The sequence below is a fragment of the Astatotilapia calliptera genome, chromosome 3, assembly GCF_964374335.1.
Source record: "Astatotilapia calliptera chromosome 3, fAstCal68.1, whole genome shotgun sequence".
NCBI lineage: Eukaryota > Metazoa > Chordata > Actinopteri > Cichliformes > Cichlidae > Astatotilapia > Astatotilapia calliptera.
Window position 1 is genome coordinate 13733225 of NC_137424.1, and position 22362 is coordinate 13755586.

Here is a 22362-nt window from a genome sequence, read left to right on the forward strand (position 1 = left end):
CTTGTCAAGATCTATGTCATGATTGTAAATTGTTTAAGCTGTACATTACTGTTTGTTTTTTGTAGTCAACGTTTTGGTGCTTTGTGCTTTTATTTTGAAAGTCAAGTTCGCTTACAAGTTGCGCTAGAATAAAGGTTTTATTATTATATAATAATGATAATAATAATATCAATAACATTGAGGCACATTGTGTGGAGGAGGTTCAGTCATATCCTGATCATCCAGACAGATTTGATGGTTTTTATTCTCACCTGCTGTGTAGAAATGGTCTGACTGGTCGCTGTTACTGGGAGGTCGAGTGGAGAGGAAGCGTTTATATATCAGTGAGTTACAGAAGCATCAGAAGGAAAGGAGGCAGTGACTGTGTGTTTGGATGCAATGATCAGTCCTGGAGTCTGATCTGCTCTGATGATGGTCCTGATTCTGTCAGGCACAATAACATAAAAACATCCATCTCCTCCTCCTCCTCTGTCTCTAACAGAGCAGCAGTGTATGTGGACTGTCCTGCTGGCACTCTGTCCTTCTACAGAGTCTCCTCTGACACTCTGATCCACCTCCAAACCTTCAACACCACATTCACTCAAACTCTTTATCCTGGGTTTAGAGTCTGGTCTCCTGGTGCCTCAGTGTCCCTGTGCTGAGTGGAGTGTAAAGAGTGTCTCCTGTTACAGAAACACTCTGACTGTTGAACAGATAGTTCAGTCTGTACATGTCTGTCTCTTTCACTCACAAACACGTTTTCAAATTCATGGATTCAATCAGTTGATGTTTGAAACTCTTCTAAATGATTCCTTGTAAACTTCTTCCTCTTCAGTCACAAACAAACAGGAAGTGATGTCACATGTGTTCCTGTCCACACAGCAGAATGAGTCTATTGCTGACAGTGATGTACAAACAGAGTGAGCATTTCTGAGGCCCAAAATAAACTGAGTAGTTCACTGAATGAACAATGGACTGTGAGCTCAGTTCCTTCATCATTAGTATGGATTATATATGTATATGTATTATATTAGTATCATATATATCAGGTGCTGCTGCTTTCAGTCATTGTGCAAATGTGCTGTTTGTAAGGTTGTAAAGCTGCAGTCAGCTGAGACTGAAGAAGTCACCTGATCAGTGAGCAAACGTTTCTGAAAACGTCCAGATGAACAGAATCAACCTTTTGGGATCAGCCAGCAATGCAGCATCATTGTTGTTCAGCTTCAGAGGTTTGCAGGAATGAACTGATGACCAGAAACAGCTGCAAAGTCCAAGAAAATACCAGCTGGAGTTCAGCTGCATTTGAAGAAGTCAAAGAAAAGTAAGGATGGCAAAGGGCGACGTTTTCTTCCAAAGAGCTGAAAACATGGTCGACGCCTCATTAGAAGAATCATCTGGACATTTGTGAGGAACTCTAACCAAGAAAGCAACGTCACACAGATCCAACAGACAGTTTCCATGACTGCAAGTGTTCAGTGGAAAAATGCTACATTGCATTATTGCATCCTCTCACCACAGGAGGCGCTGTTGGACCACTGATTGCTGATCAGCTGTTCTCTGATGATCTGATTGATACTGTGAATAACGGGACTCACTGAACTCTGTGACACAGTGAAGATTACAGAGTTTAACTTCAACATCTGACTGACGTCACACAGACAGAAGGATGAACCAGTGAGGCACAGAACACAGTTACTGGAGATACTGGATCAGCTCCATGTGAACCTCTGATGGAGAAGCTGCTGAGCCAGAGAAACATCAGGACATGACAGCAGCTGCACTTATCTAACAACATGTAGCAGAGCTGATCTATGTTAGAGGATCTATCACAGCAGCTGAAGCCAAAGTCCAACACTGGATACCAGCTGAGCCTGTGCTGAGTGTAGTGTTACAGGAAAAGGGCAGAAACACTGGTAGCTCCCAGTGATGCTGACTGGGGCACAGAGCTGAATGATGCAGCATCAGGACACTGTTTCAGTATGACTGACAGAGAAACCTGTAGCTGTATCTACATGTGAGGCAGAGGCCACACAAGCAGCTTTCTATGTTTCACAGTGACTGAGATCTTCAGTGGGGGTGGACATGCTACTGTACAGACCTCTGAGGAGAACCAAGGTGCAGTCAAAGAGTCCAGTCTGTCCTCACAGATGTGAACATGTGCTTTCATAGGTCTGCTGTCAGCTAGCAGGCTCACATCAGAATCACTGTTCCTGAAAAACACAGTCTGTGTGACATCATCAGTCAATCAATACTACAACACACAATCACATGTGTCCACGTGATGCAGTTTGAAGAGCAATCAGATGTCTCTGTATGAGGAGGCGGGGTCACAGGAGGTTCACAGAAACTCTGCAGCAGCATCATCAGCTCACATGGAAACTTTGATGATTCACTTCTGTGGTGTTTTTACAGAAACACGTCACAAAATTAGCTCCACCTGTTTTGTGAGCTTTGAGTTTCTTGTCTTCATCCTGGATTCTTGTGTTGCTGTTTTTAGACACAGCAGATATTTCCTGGTTGCTTCCTTGATGACCACATGAAGCTTTCTGAAGCTTGGATTGAAAACGCTTCATTACTCAAAGCTTTCCAACACAGGCCTCTGTGCTGCCATCTGGTGGACAAACATATGAAGTGCAGCGTGAAGCTACAAATGAAACTGCTTCAGCTACGTTTATATATAACATACTATAACCTATATAATGTGGAGATCAGGGAAATTATTTTGTTGCTACTGTTAATAATCATCATCATTACCATTGCATTAATAATATAATCTACAGCATTGATATTGCATTCAGATGTTTAAACATTTTGGTACCCAATTAGCCTTTACTACAGGTGCAGTTATAACCACTTTAAACTGTTGAGTTGAATCTATGATCTTAAATGCTTTTGAATGCTTGTTATAATGTTAAGTGTGTATGGGCTGATTCTGTTGATTCTGAGTCCACTCTGTGCAAAGTCTTGACAGGAAACTGCAGGTTTGCAGAGCGTGCTTTTGCAAAAGTGAAACTAAAAGCAGAGTGTAAGTGCAGCTTATGAGGAGCTGTTTGGATGATGCTATTTGAATAACCAGGTTGTTCATTATTATCTTTTATACTTTTATATTCTTTTATTAAGCTTCACTGAACCAAGATGGCGCCGCGTATGGATGCCCTGGTGCTTCAGTGCGTTACTTTTGTTTTGTTTTTGTGCATTTCTTCTGTGTCTGGGCACTCCTCTGGATACTCTTACACCAGAGAAGAGCTCCTTAACTACAGGACTACAACGCCTGTGGATTTATTTCCAATATTTGTCGCATCTGCGGCAGATTTACTGCAGACTCTGACCAGGAAAGCGAGATGCCGAAAGAGAGGGAAGCGAGCTGGCGCACTCGTGCGTTTGAGGAGACACGGACTGCGAACTGCTCTTCCTGGGATCTTCCTTTCTAATGTACGCTCACTCGGGAATAAGATCGACGAACTGGCCCTGATGAGAAGCATGAACAGAGACTTTGCCTCCTCCTGTGTCTTATGTTTTACGGAGTCGTGGCTCAGTGAGAACATCCCAGACTGCGCGCTCAAGCTGGAGGGCTTCCATCTGCTGCGCGCGGACCGGCAGGCCGCTCTCTCCGGTAAGTCCAAAGGTGGAGGTGTCTGCTTCTACATCAATAGTGGCTGGTGCACAGATGTGACAGTGATTGCTCAGCACTGCTCTTCCTCTCTGGAATATCTTTTTATTCACTGCAAACCGTTTTATTCTCCGCGGGAGTTTGCTTCATTCATCCTGGCCGCTGTTTACATCCCGCCAGACGCGGATGTGCAGGCAGCTCAGTGCGCACTCGCGGAGCAGATTCTCCACATGGAGCGGACATTCTCGGACTCTCTCATCATTGCTCTTGGGGACTTTAACAAAGCCAATCTGAGCCATGAGCTTCCGAAATATAAGCAGTATATTAAATGCCCGACCAGAGAGGAGAGGACATTAGACCACTGCTACAGCACGATCAGCGGGGCCTATCGCGCGGTGCCCCGCGCTTCACTCGGACTTTCTGACCACGTCATGATCCACCTAATCCCCGCGTACAGACAGAGGCTGAAGCTCTCCAAACCTGTCGTGAGGACCAAAAAACTGTGGAGCAACGAGGCTGTGGAGGAGCTTCGCACGTGTTTGGAGACCACAGACTGGGACACAATGAAGGCTGCTTCTAACAGCTTGGACGAGTTTACGGACACTGTCACCTCCTATATCCACTTCTGTGAGGACAGCATTGTGCCATCACGCACCAGGGTGAGTTATAACAATGACAAACCCTGGTTTACTCCTAAACTCAAAAAGCTGTGGCTGGAAAAGAGAAAGGCGTTCAGAAGCGGAGACAGGGACTGCTACAGAGAGGCCAAGTACAGGTTCACTAAAGAAGTGGACATTGCTAAACATCAGCACTCTGAGAAGATGCAGCAGCAGATCTCAGAGAATGACTTGGCCTCTGTGTGGAGAGGTTTTAGGAATATCACCAACTACAAGCCTAAAACCCCCCACTCCACTGATGACTTGCTCTTAGCCAACACCCTTAACGACTTCTACTGCCGTTTTGACGAGCCATCAGGCAGCCTTCACACCTCCAACGGCCCCAACAATAGAGGCACTTTGGACACTAATTCCCCCACCTCTCCCTCCTCCATAGAGCCATCACCACCTTCAAACTGTTCACCTACAACACCCCCCTCCTCACCCCACACAAAAGAGGATTTCACACCAACTCCTCCCACCACAACTCTTCATATTCATGAAGCAGATGTGAGGAAGCAGTTTAAGAATCTGAATGCTCGGAAAGCTCCCGGCCCAGACGGCGTGTCTCCTGCCACCCTCAGACACTGTGCAAACGAGCTGGCCCCAGTGTTTTCTGGCATTTTCAACTCCTCACTGCAGGCATGTCATGTGCCTGCCTGCTTCAAGTCCTCTACCATAATCCCTGTCCCCAAGAAACCTAGGATCACTGGACTAAATGACTACAGACCCGTGGCTCTGACATCTGTGGTCATGAAGTCATTTGAGCGCCTAGTTCTCTCCCATCTCAAGACCCTCACGGCCCCCCTCATGGACCCCCTGCAGTTTGCATATAGAGCCAACAGGTCTGTAGACGACGCCATCAACATGGCCCTACACTTCATCCTGCAGCATCTGGACTCCCCAGGAACCTACGCCAGGATCCTGTTTGTGGACTTCAGCTCTGCCTTCAACACCATCCTTCCAGACCATCTCCGAGGCAAGCTTTCCCAGATGAATGTGCCTGATCCCATCTGCCGGTGGATCACTGACTTCCTGACGGACAGGAAGCAGCATGTGAGGCTGGGAAAGAATGTCTCGGACTCCCGGACCATCAGCACCGGCTCCCCTCAGGGCTGTGTTCTTTCTCCTCTGCTCTTCTCCCTGTACACCAACTGCTGCACCTCCACCCACCAGTCTGTCAAGCTAATCAAGTTTGCAGATGACACCACCGTTATTGGGCTCATCTCGGACGGGGATGAGTCTGCCTACAGGAGGGAGGTTGAACGTCTGGTGTCCTGGTGCAGCCACAACAACCTGGTGCTGAATGCCCAGAAGACAGTGGAGATTATTGTGGACTTCAGGAAGCACACAGCCCCACTCCCCCCCATCATCCTGACTGACACCCCCATCACCTCTGTGGACTCATTCCGCTTCCTGGGTACCACCATCACCCAGGACCTGAAGTGGGAGCCCACCATCACCTCCGTCATCAAGAAAGCCCAGCAGAGGATGTACTTTCTGAGGCAGCTGAAGAAATTCAACCTGCCAACACGGACGATGATGCAGTTCTACACTGCAATCATCGAGTCCATCCTCACCTCCTCCATCACCGTGTGGTACGCTGGAGCCACTATCAGGGACAAACAGAGACTGCAGCGTGTTGTGCGCTCTGCTGAGAAGGTGATTGGCTGCAGACTCCCATCTCTGCAGGACCTGTACACCTCAAGGACATTGCGGCGTGCAGCTCGGATCTCAGCTGACCCTTCTCACCCTGGACACAGTCTGTTTGACCTGCTCCCCTCAGGCAGGAGGCTCCGGTCCATTCGCACCAGAACCTCTCGCCACAAGAACAGTTTCTTCCCCTCTGCTGTTGGACACATGAACAATAACCATATGACTGTCCCCGCCACTAACACATGACCCTACGCTGTGTCACTGCATCATTCCATGTTTGGCACTGATCACCACCTGCACTCATGTATATATCTTTCTACGTAGCACTCTTAATTCTTATTCTCATGTATATATCTTATGTATATCTCATGCACATATCTTTCTACGTAGCACTTTTAATTCTTATTCCTACTTTTATTTTTTCATGTCTATTTAAGTGCTATTTATGACACTATGTTTGCACTGAAGCACCACAGCAATTTCCTAATGTTGTAAACCTGCTCAACATTTGGCAATAAACCCCTTTCTGATTCTGATAGTAGAGGTTCTTGATTAAAACATTTATTCAATATACTACATATATAGTTTTAGTAAACTGCTAACACATGTGAGAGTGGCCTCTGTTTGACTGCGAGCGTTAGTAGGTGAGAGGTGACACAGAGTGCCAAGTGAGGTCGTGACACACACACACACACACACACACATAGTAGATACATTCAGTTATAGGTGAGAGGTTAATCATGTTTGCTTGCAACTGCGGGCGTGCAGAAGTGGTATCTTACTGCAGAGCATGGTCTGTGGTTTTGGAGAAGCGGCAGTCAAAAGGTTGACAGGAAACATCTGCCATGAAGATAGAGATAATGTTCTTTTCAAACTGTGTTAAAAGTCATTGTGGTTTTGATTTGACGTACGTATGTATGTATCTGTGTGACGTTGAAGGGGCGTCATTAAATTCAAACCCCGATGGTATAAAATATCTGTTTATGCTTTGATTAGTCGGAGATCAGCGCTGTCTGCGTACGGCGCTGGTCCCCCCACGCGTGTGTTCATTAAAATCAATTGTTTGACCAAGCTCTTCTGGACCTGGTTGTTTGTACTCTCCTTCCTCAATATTTGAACCTTAACAATAACTATATGTATAGTGTGTTATGTAGGTTTTAGAGCTGGGGGTAGAACTGCTGATGGCCTGGTTGTTATTTATGTTCCCCATGGTTCACCAGCTCTCACACAACATCAGCACCAATGATCCACGTCCTCATAAACCTCTGAATCAGGTCCTGAAGCAGTGACGTCCTGAGTGAAGACCTCACTGATCACATGACTCTGGTCACCTGGACTCAGTGTTTCTGAAGCAGTGTGCTGGGTTTTTAAAAATACGTGGCTGCTGCCTGATGTTTGGCCCACAGAGGAAGACGACTCACTCGCTCTTCTTCACTTCCTCCTTAAACATGTGGAAGGAGAGCAAAGTGCTGCCAGACTCTTATTTCTGACAGGAACAGAAGAAACCACAGCAAACTGGTCCAGTTCTTCATCTTCATCACAATCTGTTTATTTCTGAGGGTGTCTTCAGTCTGAGGTTTGAAGTTTCCATGTCTGTGTGATGTGTGGTGTGAAGGCTGCTGGTTAAACTGGGACTCACTGTTTACAGCACTGAGTGCTCATAGAGAGATGCTCCATGAGTCCCAGTACAGACTACAAACATGGTGGAAACTTAGCTTTGATATCCACACACTCTGCACGTCTGTGAGTAACTGTGATGAAGATGTGCAGAGATCTGTGTCCAAACAGGAGAAAGACTGTAAAGACTCTGTGCTTCTAACAGCCTCTGTTAACATATGTGAGGCTGTTTGTTGTTGTTGCCATGGAGCTTTGCACTGTTTGGGTCAGCAGGTCATGTGATCAGGTTTGTTCTGCTGGACGATGGTTCAGTGTCAGGTTTGTTTGCATTCATCAATAAATATCTAAATAAATCAAAGACTCCATGTTTGTTCTTTCATCATGTGACCTCTGCTCATCCATCTCTGTGTGTATCAGGATACATTTGGTTCATAACACACAGAAAAATCAGAGTTATTACCTGTAATAAATGTGAAAGTAAAGATTCCTGCAGTGATAACCAGGCAGGACTGAAACACATCCAAGCTGTCACCACGGTAACAGCACCGTCCATCCACAGGTGAGGGGAGGAGCAAAAAGAGGGACTTTCACCATTTTATACTAAAAACACTGAACTAATGTTTCTAATATGAAACAAATAAGCCCACATTAATGTGAGCGTTTATTAAATAATAATAATAATAATGATTTCCTCCTGATCTCATTTCCACAGCAGAGAAAACTGTGGTGTATATTGAGGTGGAGGGTGTGGTCTGTGGCTCAGGTGTAGAGTGAGGGTGGGGTGCACCACAGCAGCATGCTGGGACTGCTGAGGGTGGAGGAGGGAGTGATGATGACATCAGAGCTGCAGCACAGAGACCAGTGAACACACAGTCTGTTCATCTTTGCATAGATACAATATACAGCACAATATTGAATGACAGACACGCTGTGGGAGCTTCCACAGATACACTGACGTCAGCATCCAGAGTCCTCCTGCTGCTCCCCCCTCAGAGCCCCGTGATCAGCACCAACACATTCAGTTAGATGACAGAGTCCAGCTGCAGCTAGAATCAGCTCCCCTCTGTGAACAACAGCACAGCGTCAGTGTTTCACACTCAGTGAAAGGAGGAAACAGCAGAAGAACACCATGTGTGCTACGTTTCCCAGGACACACTACAAACTGCACAAATACAGAGCAGCACGTGGAAGGACCTGGAGCTGCATTTACAGAGAAAAGACAGCGTGATGTCCTGTATGGACAGGTGGAAGGAACCAAGTCCTCAGCTGGAACACTCGTGTTTGTCCACAGACAGGAAACACAGCAGGAAACTTCCTCACAGAAGTGCAGCTCATGGATAACACACTTCCTGTCAGTCAGAATGAGGCTGGAGCCAAACACAGAAAGGTGTTTTTGTCCAGATGAGCCCAGAGAAGAAACACGAGTGTTCACAGACATCAGAAGCTCAGAGAGGTGAAACATGAGGTTGGAGTCCTCGTCAGCATCCAGAAGAGCTGCTGTGAAACCCTGAGTACTCATGACAGACTCTGATGGCACAAACACATCATGATTCAAACAGAAAGACAAACATGGAGCTCCTGATCCTCCTGCATGAGAACAAGCTGACATGAGCGCTGTGTCTGAGTGTTAGCAGAGCTGCCCTGTGCAGTATTTATGGCATAATACTTTTAAGGGAGAATAAAGAGTCGACACACACATCTCATTCCTGACGGAGGACTCTACCACAACACTTCTCCAGTCCATTCACAGAGTCATTGCATGGTAAGACTTGGATAGGAAGTGGGCGGGGCCTTTGTGTCTTAATTAAATGACGGTAAAAGTACAAACACCTGTGGACACATAATCCAACACCCCCACTTGTACACAGGTTGGGGGAAAAACAATCCTCCAAAAAAAACATCTTATATTCCAAACACGAATCCAGAGAATTTGTCTAACTTAGACTTTGAAACTGGTTTCGTCATCATATCTGCTACCATTGACTCAGTTGGACAGTAATCAATGAGCACTTTTCTTTCATGTACAGCTGACCTTATAAAATGATATTTCACATCAATATGTTTACGTCTTTGTCTGTTCACTGGATTTTTTGACAAAGCGATTGTTCCCTGATTGTCCTCCAAAATCATAGGTATTTCATACTCAAACTCATCAAGATCTTGAATCAAATAAGTCAAATACATACATTCCTGAATTGTTGCTGCTAATGCCATGTATTCGGCTTCACAAGTTGATAATGCTGTAGTTGTCTGCTTTTTGGTTTTCCATGATATCAAAGGACCATTTTCATTTAGGCTTACACAGTAACCTGTCATACTGCGTCTATCAGAAACATCGGATGCCCAATCTGCATCACTATATGCTTGTAGACCTAGTTTTCCACTTGAACATTTCCTAAAACACAGTTCTCTCCCTCGACTACCTTTTAAATACCTCAAAACATGTTTCACTGCTGTCCAATCATCAACAGTTGGCGCATTGAAATGTTGTGACAGTTTGCTGACAACATAGCTTAAATCAGGTCGCGTACAATGGCTCAGATAAATAAGACATCCTACCGCTTCACGATATCTCCTCACATCTGGTAATGTCTCAAATTTATCAGAATGAGTCCATTTCTGTTCACAAGGTGTTAACCGTGGCTTACAGTTTTGCATGTTAAATCTCTTTAAAATGTTCTCAATATATATTTTCTGTGACATTTTGACACATTCTTTTTCTTGAAGAAAATCTATTCCTAGAAAATGGTTAAGCTTCCCCAGATCTTTCATTTGGAATTTAGAAGAGAGCATTTCTTTCACGCCTGAAAGCACATTTTCATTATTAGCTGCAATGAGTAAATCCACCCACACTATGATGATTACTTTTTCACTTTCAGTGACTTTTGAATACACACAATGATCAGCAATATTTTGTCTAAATCCACAACTGCTTAAATAATCATGTAAGGTTTGATTCCAGTTACGACCCGATTGCTTCAGCCCATAAAGTGATTTCTTTAGTCTATACACCAGTTTATCAGTCTCACTTGATTCTATCTCAAAACCTTCTGGTTGTTGTATATATATTTCTTCATTTATTGGTGCATGTAGATAGGCGGTTTTTACATCCATCTGGTGAACCAACATATCATCCTGAACCACTTTCTGCATCAAAACTCTCACACTCGATAAATTAGCAGTCGGTGAAAAAGTCTCCTCATAATCAACTCCTTTCGTTTGACTAAAACCTTTAGCCACAAATCGAGCTTTATATCTGTCTGATCCGTCTGAGTTCTTTTTAACGGCATAAACCCATTTACCCCCCACTGCTTTCTTTCCCTCTGGTAAGGTGGTTAAAGTAAATGTGTCATTCTCCTTAAGGGATTGAATTTCTTCATTCATCGCTCTTTCCCATTCTTTCGACTTGCTTGACACAATAGCTTCGCTAAATGATGTGGGTATTTCACACAACAATCTGTAGCAATAATCAACACTGGTTTGCATCTGTTCATTTTCACACTCTTTCACATCCGTGATATAGTCACTCAAATAATCAGGTCTCTTTCTAATTCTGGATGGATAACGTGTAGCTCCAGCATCTACCTTATCATCGGTTTTAACCTCAGACTCAGTTTGACTGCTTTCACTACCATCCTGAACATCCTCATCCTTCGTCTGTTCGGACCCACCATCTTTTCTGGATTCAAAAACCTCATCTTCACACATCTGATCACTCTGTGTTTGCTGATCCATTGGCACGGGATTTAGTATTTTTATCAATCTGTGCTTTTCAACTTTCCCGGTTTTTGGGAAATAGATCAAATATGCTGGACTGTTTTTGTCATATCCCAAGAAAACACCTTTGTCGCATCTTGGATCTAGTTTTCCCCTATTTTGTTTATAAGCATAGCACAATGATCCGAATTTCTTCATTCTAGAAAGATCAGGTCTTTTTCCAGTTAACATCTTATACGCTGTCTGACCTGTGCGTTTGTTAAAACACCGGTTCCGAATCACTCCCGCGGTTTGTACTGCATATGGCCATAAAGACTTTGGCAATTCGCTCTCAACTAACATGCATCTCGCCATGTCAAAAAGTGTACGCCAGTTCCTCTCTGCTGTTCCATTTTGATGAGGCGAATATGGCGCCGAAGTTTCCTGCCTAATGCCGTGTCTACTTAACAAATCTCTGAACGGTCTACTTGTAAATTCAGTTCCATTATCAGAACGAATGCACTTGATTTTCCCATACGATGCCACCTCTGCAATAAATCTTTCAGTTGCCTGAGTTGTATCACTTTTGTGTTTCAGATTATATACAAATGTTGCACCTGAATAATCATCAACAAACGACAAAACGTACTTAAACCCTTCTTTAGAGTTCGGCGTAATCGGACCAGCTAAATCCGTATGTACCAACTCTAATGCTGTCCTGGCCTTTTCATCGGGTTCTCGGTTCCTAGTTTGGATAAACTTCCCTTGTATACAGGCTTCACATTGCATATTTTTGTTGATTTTACCCTTAATGTCCATTCCATCGACGACATTTTGCAAATTTTGAACATCCTCATAATTACAGTGTCCTAGGATTTCATGCCACGTTTGCATATCAAAACATCCATTACATTTCTCCTCAAACTCTTGCACAGTATTTATAAAGAACAGTCTCTCATGTTCACATATAGGGAATTTTGTTCCATCAACATGTTTAAGAAAACTGTCCCCGTGTTTGAAAACCACAGTGGCTCCGTTACTAGTAGCTGCTTTTACTGACAAAATGTCCTGTGGAAACGATGGAATGTAGAGTGCTTGTTTCAATGTTTCCTTGTGACTTCGTCCTTTACTGTCAATCATACTTATCTCAGCGTCTCCTCGTCGCTTTGCAGCTCCTCTGCTCCGCCTTCCGTCAGCCAACTCTACACAATGAGCCTCGGGTCGAAATGTGTCATCAAAAGTCTTAAAACTCTCGAGCTTCGTAAAGATATGTGACGTCGCTCCCGTATCCACCAGTAACTGATTGTTCAGCATCTCCCGGCCGCCGTCCGGGACCCTCTGGGGTTCGGAGCCCGTCTTGAACACGTAGTCCTTCTCCACAACCCCTCTCGCTTCATCCCGTCTTAGCTTCCTTCTACAGGTCGCATCTTTGTGTGTACTACTCCGGCAAAAACTGCACCATACTCTGGATCGGCACGTTCTTGCAGTGTGTCCCTTTAGTCTGCATTTAAAACACACAATCTCATTATTCTTTGATCTTCGGTCATCTGCTCGCCATGAAGTAGAATCCTGGTCTAATTGCACTTTTGTCCTCATTACGTTGTCATCAGTTACAGCCGCACGCATTCTCTCGGTTTCTTCATAACTTCTGAGTTTTACTTTAAACTCTGAGAATGTGATTTTTGCTTCGCTCTGTGTAACGTGCACAATCAGGGGTTTAAATGTCTCTGGTAGTCCTTTCATTATCATTGCGATCAGAAGTCCATCAGTTAATTGCTCACCCGCATTTTTCAACACTGTGATAATTGCTTCTGCTCGGATAATATAGTCCGTCACACTTTCATTCCTTTCATTTGTGAGAGAAGTAAGTTCGGTGTACAGACTTATAATCCGTGGCTTGCCCACTCCTGCATAATGACCTCTCAAGATTCTTAGAGCTTTCCGTCCGTCATCAACTGCATCTCTCATAACTAACGATAAACTTTTGTCATCTAGAAAGTGTATCAACTCTGCATATGCTTCTGCATTTTTGTCATCATCTTCACCTTCGGCTTCTGCATCACCCTCAGCCTTCAAGATGACATCTTTCAAACCTTGTAGTCTGAGATGACCAAGGAACTTCGTTTCCCATATCTCATATTTCCTTTCATCTCCATCAAACTGCAAACAGGAATATCGACTACCCGACTCTGCTGTATGTCTACTCATGATGCACAAAATCGCTTACTCACTCAATCGTGCCAAATTTTTAACACCTGCCGGTAACTTGCGGTTTCAGGAAACGCTGCCCTTCCTTTGGCAGTTACAGGACCTCCTCTTTACTGCTGTCTGGGCCCATAACCTGTTAGCAGAGCTGCCCTGTGCAGTATTTATGGCATAATACTTTTAAGGGAGAATAAAGAGTCGACACACACATCTCATTCCTGACGGAGGACTCTACCACAACACTTCTCCAGTCCATTCACAGAGTCATTGCATGGTAAGACTTGGATAGGAAGTGGGCGGGGCCTTTTACCATCATTTAATTAAGACACAAAGTACAAACACCTGTGGACACATAATCCAACACTGAGAGTGTCTCCCTGTCACAGTGACAATAACACAGCTGCTGCTCACAGTCATTAAACTGACCTGAGGTCAGCTGTGCTCCTTAAATATGAACCATGTGACCTCACATCAGTGCTGTGGATGACTGTAGTCATAGAAGAGTAGAGCTGTAGCAGGTGGTGTGAGGAGGAGGTGGTGTATTCTAGTTAACGCAGTACTGAAACACTCCAGCAGAGGGCGCTGTTAAGTCCTTATTGTAACACAGTTACTGTGTGCAGTTAGACTTCATACATAATCTGCACTTATTTCCATCAGACATGCTGTCAGTAAATGATTGGTTTCTATACATTTCTAAACACAAAACCTCTTCACACTTCTAACATGCACATTTACACAACTAAATGGCAGTATTGATGAAAAGAAACACATTCAACAAATCCATTTAAACCTTAAAACAAACAAAAGGAAGCATCTCTATGGACAAACAAACCCCTCCACTTCGTTTGACCTGCTGATGTCATGTGTGACATCAGCAGGACTTTAAAATGAGGAAATGCCGGGCGGGCGTTTCCCCACACCTGACCCTCATGAAGACTGAAAAGACAAACAAAGTAAGCATGAACAAATGACTTAATCTGTAACATAATAAAATGTAAAGAAACATGTAACTGAGTATTCAGCTTCATTTGCAGAATGTTTGATTTGCCAGCAACTGAATGCTTCCACACACAAACCCGGCATAGTGAGTGAAGCAATGTTACTTAACAAATAGCAAATCATAGCAAATACATAGAAACAGAATAATGTGTTTAATATGCAAAAGAAGAAGTAAACACATATGGGACAAATGGAGACCATTGCAGCTCATCCACTTTGTCACACAGTAACAGTATAACTGGAACACATTTGCAATTTAGATCCAATGTTTCTGAGAGAAATAAAAATTGATAGAGATATATGCATGTGTTATTATATTTATGTGTCCCAGATAATTGTTTTTCATCTAGTCATGGGACACCCACCCCTTCCTCCCAAGTTAACTGCAGCCAAAGCGAGCTAGTGGGGGTATTTAGACACTCACAACCAGTGGGGTAAAAAGAGCAACCAAGGAAGTGGCAGCCTGCACGGCCACAGATGTGCTGGAGGAGCTAGAAGCTCTACCCATGGAGAAACTCCTGGAGAACCTTGCTAAGCCTAACAGGGGACAGGTACTTCTGCCCAACCTGGCAGCCACAAAGTGAACTCATTTAGGTAAAGATAACCACATGCACCTAACCAGCCTGCACCAGCCTGACATTTCTTCCTCCTAAGTAAAAATGAATGGATGGATTGAACTTAAAGTCTCAGCTCAGTTTTCTATTTTGACCACCTACACCCCAAGATACTCTTTTAAAAAGTGTTGTTTTCAGATCCCTTTAAAGTTCATAAAGGGCCTGTTCATTTTCATTCAAATGTTTTATTACATAAATGTTACTGTTTTCTTTTGATTTATGCTCCCACTACACTGCACCTCTACAAACAACAATGCCACGGACTGTCAGTTGCTTTTACATGCTGTGAACATGAGTAGGTTTGATCAGAGTTTCAATTATCAAAGAAAAGACAAAACACACAAACACTCTCATGATATTCATGAATCATTAGAAAGCATCCAAACATTCTGCTCGTGGACTTTTACAGTCTTATTTGCACTCGCTCATCTTCATAATCATCCTGATCAATACATGACAGGGGAGGCTTTGAGGTAGGCGGGGCTCTCTGCTGATGTCAGCATGAAAGGCAGGACCAGCGTCTGCCACATGTTGGTGAAACATCACAGTACACTGGCGTGGTTTCCTTTCCAGATGTTGGACGTTTGACACTTCAACGTTGAGGCGAACAAGAAGACACAGTTTTGGGTCGGGTTGCTGCAGGGTTTCTAACTGAGCAAAAGCAGAAGCACACAGACCAACAGGGATCAGACGCTGAGTGTTAGAGGAACATCTGTGCTGATCACTGAAGGCTGCTGTGGTCTCTTGTTGAAGCTGGTGGGACAGTCTAATAGTGATATCCTGCCCATCGGAGGAACAGTTTTAAAAACACATGCAATACTTTGTTTGTATTACAGTCACAGTTTATGTTATTTTTGTCCTTTAAAAGTGTTGCTGTACTATAAAGTCCTATAATTTGAGGCTAAAATGGCTCAGAGAGTCTCTCTCTCAGAGGATCTCCTTTGAAAGTGGAGACGGCTTTATCCGCTGATCCACGTCACTTTACCTGGATGTTTTCTTTGAAGCTGGATGAAGACTCCTCTCCCTCACTCCTGCTGCAGCTGTGTGGTCCAGTTGGCCTCTGAGGTCACAGTCAACATCTGTAGCAGAAGAGGGGAAATAAAAATCCAGGTTACCAAAACTGGGAGCTTTTCCAAAATAGAGCGTAACTGGACTTTTTCAGCCTTACAGGCAGATAGTCGTCTGAAGCTGCAGCTTTTTCTTTTTAGCTTTTTCCAATCTCTGCTCTCGGCTTTCTTTGAGAACATGTCTGCTTTCTTGGCATGGGTCTGTCTGCTGTTGGTGAAGAGACTAAATCCACATACTCGCTACTAAGATCTCCTCAAGTAGTCTCAACCAGATTACAGTTTAAGAGTAAATGTCTCCTGAGAGTTTCACCTTGGGGAGATGCTGTCTTGCTAACATGCAATCATGAGCATTAATCTATGAGGTGAAAAAGTAATTTTAAAAGCTCCAGCCACAAGTTTTATTTCATCTGTGTTTTGGTCAGAGTCCCATCAGACCTCCAGAATGGTGTCAGAGTGTTTTCTATCCACGTGATGAGCACAGGCCTCAGGTCCAGACCTCCACGGGCACCATAGCCTCTTTGGAGCTAATAGGTGCAAGAAGGTTTTGTTGGGATAGGAACTGAAGACGAAACTGATGAGGAAGGCAAGGATCTTCTTCAGCTCCTCCGAGCCGGGACCTCTTTGTGTAGGCCAGCATTGGCCAGGTAGCCCTCCAGCATCGCTGGATGGCCGACAGTGGAAAACCTAGAGGAGTAGGAGAGAAACAGCAGCTTGGAGCATGTCTTTATACTGTTTAGTTTTTAGAGCCACAGACTTTCTTTTAATGTCATTGTTCAGGATCTATGACTGATTATGTATTTATTGTATTCCTCCATGACTGTGTGACAGCAAGTGGAAAAAACCAGCTTCACCTTTGTTGATATGCTTGTAATTTTAATATTGATTAAATGGCCCATGAAATAATAGAAAGCTCATATATGAAAATGTATTTTAAGAAGTAAAATGTTAATGTGAGTACAAAGGAGTACACTCACCTTCTGGTAGATGGAGGTGTAGCGAGCGCTGGTGAACATCCAGGCCTCCTCGTAGAACTGATCACTGATTGGATCCAAAACATCGATGGAGGATCTGTGTAAGCGCTGAGGATCATCCTGATGGACAGAACAGAAGGAGAGTGAGACAAGTGAAGATATACTAAACAACACTGTGACATGAACTGAGCCACACACAGTTTGATTCACAGGTAATTGACACATTATTTGACCACGAGCAATCTTTTCTGGTTTGACGCTGTCTTTGTAGCCAGAAACCAGCTCTCTCCTCGGCTTCCTCCACTACACGCTTCCCCCACGCCAGTCTCCTCCGTCACTATAAAGGGGAGAGTCATGAGCTCCATCACCCTCACCTGTGCCGTCCAACGTCCCGCCACCAGCCTCCACTGCAGCAGGCCAGAGACCACACCCCTGCCACAATAAGTAAAAGTATATCCTTGCTGTACCCTTAATGCTAAATGTGCTAAATTAACCGCTGCCTTTGCCCCTTTGGGATTATTCTTATGTCACTGGGATGTTGACCTTTGACCTTCACATTAGAGAGATGGGCAGACATAATTAGTGTATGAATTTTAAAGTAACAGGTAATAAAGAGAGTGTAGCAAATGTAGTCAGGTTTATTACTCTGTATCACACATGAGTGCCCGAGGGAGGCGGGGCTGACTGGGGAGACACAGGAAACAGAGAGACAGGGCTGACTCGACATGAAACGATGAAACGTGGGACACGGGAACAGAAACTAAACACAGGCTGAAATGAACACTGAGGGAGGGAGAACTATGATTACTGAGAGCCTGATAAATATGAAGAACAAAAACCAAGAAAAACAAGAGTCAAAGAAAACCAAAAACACAAAGCATTGGGCCAGGACCCACTGCTGTGACATTTATATGTGATAAAAACATTAAAAACTGCTCAGATGTTGAAATCTTTCTACGTATACTTTAGGTTCAGCTCTCCAGCCTGGCATTTGGTTAAGCATGATTCAAACATTTGATTTTGTTTAACTGGTTTTAATTATAGTTACTTTTTGTGAACATTTGTTGCAGCATTTAAAAATACATCATTTATTTTCAAACTTTTATTTGATTTAGAGCATCATATTTGACCAACGTGAATGTTTTAATTTCATATAAAATAACTGAAACAGTGAACTAAATATCTGAAATCTTTCCTTCCTTAAAAGTTATAATCCTACTTAAGTTATAGTGCAAACGCTTAAGCAACAAATATACTTGATGCTAATTAATTAATATTTCCCTTTGATGTTGCAACTATGCGGTCACTTCTGTCTTTAAACAAAATATTTTCCAGTTACAGAAATCATGAAGTCCAAACTAAAGTGCTACTGTTGCTATATGCATTTTATATAAATCATGGATGATGGTCCTGACATGAAGGAAGAGAAAGTTACAGGTTGCATCCTTTGACTTTGTCTCCGTGCCTTTGGGCGATTTTCAGAAGGACAGATGTTTCTGTTCAATTCTTAAATCAATTTTTTCAAACACAAACACTATTTTAAAGCTTCTAGAGAGTAAAATATCAATGATAATTATAATAACAATAATAAAAACAAAAGCTCTCAGATCCATCAAACCAAGCAGCAGAAAGAACAATAACTGAAGAGAAAACTTTAACCTTGTAGACTTCATTATGTTCCAGCTGCTCTACAGACGCTGTGACCTCGAACTTAAGTGGGTCGTAAAGTATGTGCAGCTCAATAACTTCATAATCAGACCCTGTGGTATTTAGGCAGCAGAACAACTAAGAATAACAACTACAAATAATGTTTTTAGGTTTCTGTTGTACTGCAAGGTTCTGTACAGGAGAACCAAACCAAGAGCAAATATTACGTCTCATTTACACCTGAGCACGAAGAGCCATCAACATTTAGCAAATTGAATCATCTTTGTTTAGATGCAAGAAGAATCATATAGAAATGAAAAAGTAGAAATAGAAATCCAGAGCAAAGATATCCTCTAATTCAGCGTAGCACATGTGCAGCTGCTGCGATTCACGTAAGCATTCGGCTCGTCGCTGTTGCAGATTTTTCTCTCGCTGTTCTGGCTCACAGCGCTGCAAACACAAAAATAAATATCCCCAAAGGTGTGAAAGGGAGCTAATTAGTAAGAGTATTGTTACTCTCCGCAGGAGTAGTCCAGCAGTAGAAATCAGTCCAATAACAAGGTGTGTAACATCTAGCAGGGTGACAGAAAAACCCAGGGTAACTTCTAAGGACCTCAACGTCTCTCTCACATTGTGTTTTTTAAACATGCTTCCATTTGTCACTTCAGTCTTTACTCTGAAATACAGGAAGAGAAATCATGGCTGAAACAATTTCTCATGAAACCAGGGGTGTGGTCCAACAGTCAGTTTGGTGAGGAAGGTTCCTAACTGAGAGAAGTGACCCAGAAGTATCTGTGTAGCAACCACAATGAATCAAGATCATGAGCTTTATTAACTGATCAAAGTCTCTTCTTTCATCTTCTGTATCATTCAGTTTGCATTGGTAATGCCCATTATTGTAATGCTTTTTTAAGACGAGCAAAACTTTATTTCACTTTGGGTTAGCTGGGATAAGTGATGGATGGAGGGAATTTTACTTCAGCCACAGAAATCCTAAACAGGAAGGAGGAGCAGAGTTACAGTGGATCACTATCCAGCAGGGAAACAAGGTTTATTTCAATTTCTTGGCCATGAGTGAGATTTACTGAGTGGGCAAATTAGGGAGACAACACCATCAGATCCCGAGCCCTCCATGTGTTAATCAAGAGACAGCTGCTGTGCTACATCCATAAATAATGAATAAATTAGGAGCTAAAGCTGAAAGGGCAGTTTATTTGTACCATCTTCACGTGAACACATTCAAGAACATCACAGATGAAGAAACATTAAAAACTTCCACACCACATAAAGCAAGAAAAATTGTTTTTCTTTCAGGTGGTTTCAGAAAAACAGAAACATCAAACATCTCCAAGACTCTCTTTGAAAGAACTAAAAACCTTTGTTCTCATGGTCCAATCATGAGTGAACTCCCCGATGAAGCCTTGTGTGCTAAAACATGTCAGAGTTTTAAAGGTTAAACATGAGTTTCCAAAACGTTTTGCTGGAGAGCAATGAACTATTTGACTGAGTTTCAATCATTTACAGACGAGCAAAACCAGGACAGAGAAAAAAGGACAAAACTGACTCAGTAAAACACAGAAAAGAAGATCCCATGTAGATCTGTATTATGTAGAAGTTCAGCCCAGCAACCAGTTCAGTTCAACACAAGTTTAAATGATTCTATCTGAACTCTGTGGAGCCTGATCTCAAGCTTTTTGAGTCCGACACAGAAACCAGAGGATCTTTCTGTGTCTTCAGATTCACTGTGATCCAGTGATGGGAGTGATTTCAGCCCTGAGTGATCACGCTGATGTTTGCACAGAGCAGACAATGAGGTGAATGTTTGGGCACATTGGGAACAGTGAAACAGTTTATTAGTAACGTGGGATCGTTTGTGTGCAGAGTATGAACTGAGATTCCTGAAGCTCTTGTCACACTGGTCACAGCTGTAGTTTCCTTCCATGTGTGCACGTTCATGCCTGTTACGACTATGTGACTGTGAGAAGCTTCTCTCACAGTGTCTGCACTTGTGTGGTTTCTCTCCTGTGTGGACTCGTTTGTGTGTTTTAAGCTGACCTGCAGTGGTGAAGGATGACCCACACTGATCACAGAGGTGCTTTTTAACCCCACTGTGAATCAGTTCATGTCGTTTTAAATCACTTGGTGTGGTGAAGCTTCTCCCACATTCTTTGCAGTATTTCCGTTTGTCTCCAGTGTGTCTATGTTGATGTACTTTTAGGGTCTTTTGCTGACTGAAAGTTTTTCCACAGAGGTCACAATGAAAGTCTTTCCCACCACCACAGTGATGACAGGGTTGAGAACTGGATCCATCTGTGTCGCTCTGCTTCTAAACAAAGACACAAAGACAGTGTAAGTCAGTCCTTCAACATTTGTATCCTGAACGTCGCCTGAAATAAAGAGCATCTCTGCAGACGTCCAACTACATTTGACTGTTTCAGTTAACACACTCAGTTTACTGGGATGCAATAACTACAATACTACCACCATAATACTACAGTAATACTAAAATCATAACTGAAAGGAAAATCTGAATAATCACTCAGAGCTGCTTTTCCATGCAGTAGAATTGCTAACATGCTAACACAGTTTAATGAGCAGAGTTGTTCCAAACAGTCAGGCTAAAATGACAAGATAACAATATAAATACATACCTCACAGTAGCTGCACTTGTAGAGTCTCTTTCTGGTGTGGATCTGTTGGTGTTGTCTCAGGTCATGTGGAGATTTAAAAGTCTTCTCACACAGGTCACATTGATAAGGTCTCTCCTCAGTGTGGGTAAACATGTGTCGTTGTAAGTGTGCATCTGTTGAAAACTGTTTGCCACACTGTTCACAGCAGTACACATCATGTCTTGTGTGAATGCGTAGGTGTGTATTTCGGCTCTCTCTCCGGCTGAAAGTTTTTCCACAGATGTCACAGCTGTATGCCTTAATTCCAGAGTGGGTAACTAGATGCTTCTGTAAGCTTCTACTGTGAGTAAAAGCTCTGCCACACTGATCACAGCTGTATGCTTTAACTCCACTGTGGATGAGTTGGTGTTGTTTTAGGGAACCCTTCAAGGAAAAAGACTTTCCACACAAGTCACAGCTGAACGGTCTCTCTCCAGTGTGCATGACCTGATGCCGTTTTAGTTTAGCCTTCTCAGTAAAACCCTTCCCGCACTCGTCACAGCTGTATGGCTTAATTCCAGAGTGGGTAACTAGATGCCTCTGTAAGCTGCTACTGCGAGTAAAAGCTCTGCCACACTGATCACAGCTGTACGCTTTAACTCCACTGTGGATGAGTTGGTGTTTTTTTAGGGAACCCTTCAAGGAAAAAGACTTTCCACACAAGTCACAGTTGAACAGTCTCTCTCCAGTGTGGATGACCTGATGCCGTTTTAGTTTAGCCCTCACAGTAAAACCCTTCCCACACTCGTCACAGGTGTGTTTTTTCTCTCCCTTTCTTCTGTGAGGTTTGTCGGCCTCCTGAGAGCGTTGACTTCTGGCTCCATGTTGGTCCTGCAGTGACAGAGATACAAACAGAGGCAGTGAGTGAAATGCAGTCGTGGAACAAACTCAACCTTCAAACTCCATTAACACTAGTTTTAAACCTGAAGGTGGAGCGTGGCACCAAACACCTTAAAGGTCTCTTATCCCAACCTGC

At 43.3% G+C, this 22362-nt stretch overlaps 1 protein-coding gene and 1 long non-coding RNA gene across 18 annotated transcripts in view; both read right to left on the minus strand.

Moving 5' to 3' along the window:
- Positions 1-22362, minus strand: part of LOC145425217 (uncharacterized) — a 300454-nt gene that overhangs the window by 167205 nt on the left and 110887 nt on the right. The gene's annotated exons all lie outside the window — the stretch shown is intronic.
- The window catches only part of LOC113011591 (uncharacterized), a 207167-nt gene that overhangs the window by 148649 nt on the left and 36156 nt on the right, over positions 1-22362 (minus strand). For 4 of the 17 annotated variants that reach the window (XM_080298130.1, XM_080298128.1, XM_080298131.1 and 1 more), the window contains 2 exons: positions 21369-22217; positions 19910-21043 (listed from right to left, as the gene is read on the minus strand). In XM_080298130.1, coding sequence (XP_080154256.1) covers positions 20351-21043; positions 21369-22217 — 1542 coding nt within the window. In that variant the 3' untranslated portion in view covers positions 19910-20350. The other 13 variants (XR_013905817.1, XM_080298135.1, XM_080298141.1 and 10 more) reach the window with 12 other exon arrangements.